Source organism: Chiloscyllium plagiosum, chromosome 30, assembly GCF_004010195.1.
Source record: "Chiloscyllium plagiosum isolate BGI_BamShark_2017 chromosome 30, ASM401019v2, whole genome shotgun sequence".
Lineage (NCBI taxonomy): Eukaryota > Metazoa > Chordata > Chondrichthyes > Orectolobiformes > Hemiscylliidae > Chiloscyllium > Chiloscyllium plagiosum.
The window spans coordinates 46,125,232-46,131,224 of record NC_057739.1 but is presented as its reverse complement, the minus strand read 5'-3'; the positions used below and the strand labels follow the sequence as shown (position 1 = coordinate 46,131,224).

At 47.5% G+C, this 5,993-nt stretch overlaps 2 protein-coding genes across 2 annotated transcripts in view; one reads left to right on the top strand and one right to left on the bottom strand.

Annotated features, from left to right (window-relative positions):
- The window catches only part of LOC122564634 (collagen alpha-1(V) chain-like), a 19,708-nt gene extending 17,366 nt beyond the window's left edge, over window positions 1–2,342 (bottom strand). The window contains exon 1 of the mRNA XM_043719725.1: window positions 2,247–2,342. Within this exon, the coding sequence (XP_043575660.1) occupies window positions 2,247–2,342 (96 nt within the window). The remainder of the gene's footprint in view (window positions 1–2,246) is intronic.
- Window positions 2,343–5,230: 2,888 nt separating this feature from the next.
- col5a1 (procollagen, type V, alpha 1) overlaps window positions 5,231–5,993 on the top strand; it is a 64,764-nt gene continuing 64,001 nt past the window's right edge. The window contains exon 1 of the mRNA XM_043719724.1: window positions 5,231–5,295. The gene's annotated coding sequence lies outside the window, so the exon portion shown is untranslated. The remainder of the gene's footprint in view (window positions 5,296–5,993) is intronic.

Here is a 5,993-nt window from a genome sequence, read left to right as displayed (position 1 = left end):
ATTTCTGTTTGATCCCTCAAAGTTGCCACCCAAGTTGATAGGGGTATTATGGAGGTGTATGGTGTGTTGGCTGACATTAGCCGCGGAATGTAGTTCAGTGCAATTTGGAATTGGTCAAATGTTGCACGAGTCAAAAACCTGGGGCATCGTCCTCTGATCAGTGGAGCTCAGAGAGATCAAAGTGAGCTGAACCCTGTGTTGTGTAGCTATGCAAACGTGAACAAGTCCCACTGGATCCAAGCCGCCAAAGCCCACACCAAAACCACAGCATGGCAGCTTGCTCTGAGTCAGTTAGAACAGGACAAAAGGACAGATTTGCCAATGTACAAACAAGGCCCTTCAAGCTCACTCCACCTTTCGATTTGATCATTTCTAATTTTAACTTCAACTCGACATTGCTGTATATCTCCAGGAATCTTTCAAACCCCTGACCATCAAGAATCTATCAACCTGTCTCTTAAAAATATTTAAAGATTCTATATCCAATGCCTTTTGATGAAGGAAATTCCAGCAATTCAAAGATTTGTTTGATCTCCAGGGATCTGTGGGGAATATGGAGTCAAGGTCGAAGATCAGCTATGATCACACTGAATGCTGCAACAGGCTGGAACGGATAAATGGTCGAATTTTGCTGCTGTTTTTTGATAAATTTACATTTGGCAGATTCAGCAGTGATTTTTGTTTTTCTCTCTCTCTCTGCACAGGGTCAGATTGGTTTGAAAGGCAGTGAGGGACCTCCTGGGCCCCCAGGCCCCCTGGTAAGTGAGAATCCTAGGAGCAGCCACTCCACAATTAGTGTTGTCAACTCTAACTGGATCTCTCCTTTATGTGACCCCATCCTGTTCCTTCAGCCTCCAGACGTTCATTGCCAGCATCTCCAATACTTTAATAATTAGTAAATGGGAATGTTAACCCAACATGGGAAGTAAATACAACATTTTAATTCCTGGAGATTGCATGTTAATCCTGGAGGTTTGAGGGCTCCACCAATCCACATTGGTAAAGTCCAGAACTGTTGTAAAAGGGGATGCTTTCAGTGAGGGATGGTCGCTTGTGATTCCTCACTCTTGTCATGAAGCCTTAGACCGCTCAATCTGAAAGAGAATAATTCCTGTATATCCCCTCGTTCTGAATCTCTTCAGTCAGTCAATCACATGTACTGTCTCACTTTCCAATGGTTACTGCTAATGGACAAAGACTGATCCGGAACTGCAGTTGTCGATTTACCAGTGAGAAGGGTTTTAACAAAGAGTTTTAGAGGATAACATGAAGTGTAAAGCCTGTTATCTTTCAGAAGGTACCATGCTATGTCAGCATTTCCCTCGGTTTCTGGACAGAGGCAGACCAAACAGCCAAAGTAGGCTGGTGCAAAGTTGAGGTCTTTGCACACAGGGTCCCGGGTGGAAACCTTAACGTCCATCCAACACTCCCCCTCCTCCCTGCCCTTCACTTACTGCTCACAGCAAGCAGTTCATTCGCTGGAGGTGGAGGAGGAGATTTGGGCATGGGGAAGCAACTTTGTTTTCAGGGTGGTGAGGGAAACAGTGACCTGTCACACAGCTCCAACTGACTCAGGGTCTAACACGACCCACCAGCCTCAAGCAAGAGCAGACACCTCCCAGACACAGAAAGGACTGGGGAATTTGGAATATGTAAAAACCTGCGAGATCCAAGCCGAACGTTTGGATTCTGCTGCTCAGGACACATTGGCAGGGGGTGTGTGGCCAAAGTTTCTGTACCCATTTCTGCAATCTCCCTACAGGCTCTGGCCCAACCTCAACCCCAGGAACACTCTGTCCTCTCAAGCCTGTCCTTTCAGAGTTACATATCTAGAATGTCCCGGATTGAAGGTGACGTTTCTCGTTTTAACCTTGAGCTGTGTTGTTTCTGAAGGGCTCTCCAGGTGATCGTGGGCAGGCTGGGCCGGCAGGACCCATTGGACTCCCTGGGCGACCTGGCCCTCAAGGGCCCCCAGGCCCTTCCGGTGAAAAGGGTGCCCCTGTAAGTACAGCTTCTCCTGATTGTACCTCTCGTCTGTATATTGTCCATGTACCAGCTACTGTGCTATCCATTCAATGTCAATTCCCCTCTCCATGTACCTTCATTTGTATGTTCTATGAATGTACTTGAATCTACGTGCACTGTGCTTTCACAATATTCCACACTCTGTGTCTCGCCTGCTCCCTCTTTGATGTTCACCCTTGGTCTTCTCTGTAGCTATGTCACAGCAGTTCCCAGAATCTCACCTTAGGACTGAGATCCTGCGCAATTACAACGAACATTCGAAGCAAGGCCCACTGAGGGGAGCTGCCTCCCGGTTTGGGTGGGCTCGATGCAGTCATTGTGCCAGCAACATCAATAGAAAAGATTGATCCCAAGGAGCAGATTGGCCATCTTTGGATCCATCTTTCAAGCTTTTGATACCATTGATGAACATCAACAACCTGGACAAAGGGGTTTGAGACTCCTTCAGGTGATAGCGGGCTGTCTGTCTCTCAGTTCAGATATCGGGTTGGGGTGTACATTGACTCCTCACTGCTTCTCTCTCCTCCTTCTGCTTGCAGGGTGAGAAAGGACCTCAGGGACCAGCAGGTCGTGATGGGGTCCAGGGTCCTGTTGGTCTCCCAGGTCCAGCTGGCCCATCAGGACCACCAGGGGAAGATGGAGATAAGGTGAGAACCCAACCACTGGCTTGTCATCAGATGCTTCACTTAGTATAGCAGCACATGCTAAGGAGGTCATGCAGTATGCAAACACTCCCCTGTGCTAACTGGAAGGCTGTAGGAGCATTGGGCAGGGTGGAAACAAATCGACAAAGACAGGACCAATTTGAGAGGTGAAGCAAAAACAATAAACTCAGTAGGCTGGAGCTCTCCCTTCTAGAAAGGAAAAGGCTGAGGGATGTGGTTTCTCATATCATGAAAGACTTTGATCGGTCAATATAGAGAGTGACTCATGAGGAAGGTTAAAACTCAAGGCCGTCAGTGTTAGGCAGGAAGGAAGTTCCCAATGGCCAGGGAGTTCAGAACCAGCGGGTCACAGTCTAAAGGTACAGGGTGGGCCATTTAGGACAGAAATGAGGAGCAATATCTTCACCCAGAGAATGGGGAGCCCGTGGAATTCTCTGCCACAGAAATTGGTTGACACTAAAACATTAAGTGTTTTCAAGAAGGCATTAGATCAAGTTCTTAGGACTAAAGGGATCAAAGGTTATGGGGAGAAAACGGTAACAGGGGCGTGAATTGGATGATCAGCTATGATCAAATTGCATGGTGGAGCAGCCTCGAAGGGCCGAATGGCCTACTGCTCCTCCTAGTTTCTATGTATGACAGTCATGAATAATCTGGTAGGGAATCCAGGGGAAGCTTTATCCAGAGAGCAGAAAGACAGTGGAATAAAAGCAGAAATTGCTGTGGAAACTCAGCAGGTTTGGCAGTATCAAAGGAGAGCAAAACAGGGTTAAAGTTTGGAGTTCAGTGACTCTTCTTTGGAAATCTAACTTTGAGTGCATTTCTAGGGAGGCTGGTTAAAGATAGGACAGGTGTAAGAGCGATAGGGTTAGGGTTTATTCGAAAACCAATGACTCTTGATGTAATTTCTCCTTTCAGGGTGAAGCTGGTGAGGCAGGTCAGAAAGGCAGCAAAGGTGACAAAGGCGAACAGGTAAGAACTGACATCATGGGCTCGGTATAAACTGAAAGAACTGTGGATGCTGTAAATCACAAACAAGATTAGAAACTGTTGCAATAGAAATGTTCAGCAGGCCTGGCAGCATCTGTGGAGAGAAGTCGGAGTGACCCTTCCTCAGAACCCCATGGGCCATGTGTGTGACGAAAATGGCCCTCGTCTCCCCCCACCCCATCCCTCACCAGCTGTCTGGGTTTGCTTATGTCAGTATTGCCTTGCATGAGTGACACATATTTCTGGGGACACTAAGTAACAATGCTTTCAGATTAAGTGCTCCCCAGAGCTCTTTTTGTTAGTGATCAGTACAGGAACGAACAGGTCTCACCATATGGGCTCGAGAAAAGCTGACTGAGAAACACCCAGCGCAGCACAATAGCTGGCCTCGGCTCAGGAGGGAAATGAGAAGATGGAGAACCAGAGCTATTATTGGGCAGATATCAGGTCAGAATGAGATGTTCAAATGATGGCCTGCTTATAATTTAACTCCATGTAACCCCAAGGGACTGTGCCCTGACTGTTTTTTTGGAGTTAAAAGAAATTGGGCAGATGAGACTGGGTGATCTGCGATAGGATGGGGAGATCCCTAGGCATTGTCCCTGGATCTATGTCCATCTCTTCAACAGGAAGCAGCAACACTTGGCTCCAACTCTTCAGCAAATGTGCTCCTGACTGGATTGGAATCCTCCTCCTTTTGAGGAGATTAAAGATGCACTTGTACCTTTCTGGGTGGGAGTGGTGAGGTAGTGGTGATGTCCCTGGACTAGCATCCCAGAGTCCCAGGTTTCAAGTCCCATCACAGCCGTGGTGACTGGGAAACCATCATCAATTGTTGTATAAACCTATCACTACCGTCCTTCAGGAAAATCTGCTCTCTTTACCTGGTCTGGCCAATGTGTGACTCCACACCCACAGCAATGTATTTGATTCTTAACTGCCCTTTGAAATGAAATAGCTAGGCACTCAGTTCAAGGGCAACAAAAGCTGGCCTTGCCAGGATGCCCACATGCCATGAAGGAATGAGGAGCCATATTTCCAGTACCTTCACTTGGCTCCAGTGTGGATGGATGTGACTCTGCAACTGCCCTTATCAAGGAGTAAACGGGCAAACGTCAACCTGAATGAGGACAAAACAGATTCCTGCTCCCCCCGATAATGAATGCTGATTTGACCCTTCTCTGAAGCTGGGTTTTACTCCATGTTTGAACAGGGGTAAATCTGTGCTGTAGGTGAGCTGAGGGACTACTGGATGGGATGGCCTTTGACTGATTACAGTCAGAGAGTGTGATCCTTTCGTTGGGTTGTGTATTTGATGCAGTTCCTCTTCCTGAAGGTGGCTGTTTGATCATCTCTTTACAGGGTCCACCTGGTCCGTCAGGACCTCAAGGCCCCATTGGACAACCTGGACCAGCTGTGAGTACCACATCATTTCCTGGCATAGTCACATTTGGGTGAGGAGCCTCCGTGAGAAGATTCTGACTCTGAGACCTCATTTGTTTTTTAGGGTGCAGATGGAGAGCCTGGCCCGAGAGGACAGCAAGGTCTCTTTGGCCAGAAAGGTGATGAAGGCCCAAGGGGTTTCCATGGTCCTCCTGGTCCAGTTGGTCTTCAGGTAAGTTAAAGCATTCTTTTCAATCATTACAACTGGATCACAGCTGCCTGGCAGAGAGCTGCTAATTCATTCAGAAACCTCTGATCAATTGGATCAGAGAATTCCTTGGGTCTGCATCTTGTAATGAGCATGATGTGGAGGTACCGGTGTTGGACTGAGGGGGACAGACAGGTTTATTTGAAACCACAAGCTTTTGGATCTGAGAAAGGAGCAGTGCTCTGAAAGTTAGTGCTTCTAAATAAACCTGTTAGTCTATAACCTGGTGTCGTGTGATCTCTGACTTTGAAATGAACAAGGAAACACACAGAGTGACACGCTTCACCCACTAATGGTCAGTTTTCACTCTTGTCTGAAGCTCCTAGTCCCTTCTTTGAAGCCTCATAGGTTTTGTGGATTACTGTGCGAGTGCCTGTCCTCACAGCCAAGATCACAGGTATCAGGCAGGGGCTCTGAATGTCTCCATGATCTGTGACTCTCTTTAGGAGCTGTCAGTTCCCTCAGACACAAACTCAATGTGGCATCCTGCAGGTTTGGGTTAGGTCGGGAATGCTACTGTCCTGTGTGCAACCTTCAACACAACCTGTTTAATACATTCAACACTTGGTACAGGATTAATGAAGACAGCTGGTATCAACAGATCGAGTGGGGGTAGGGGGTAGGGGGTGGGGGCAGGCTGGCGTCTATCTGTGAGCCTTTAT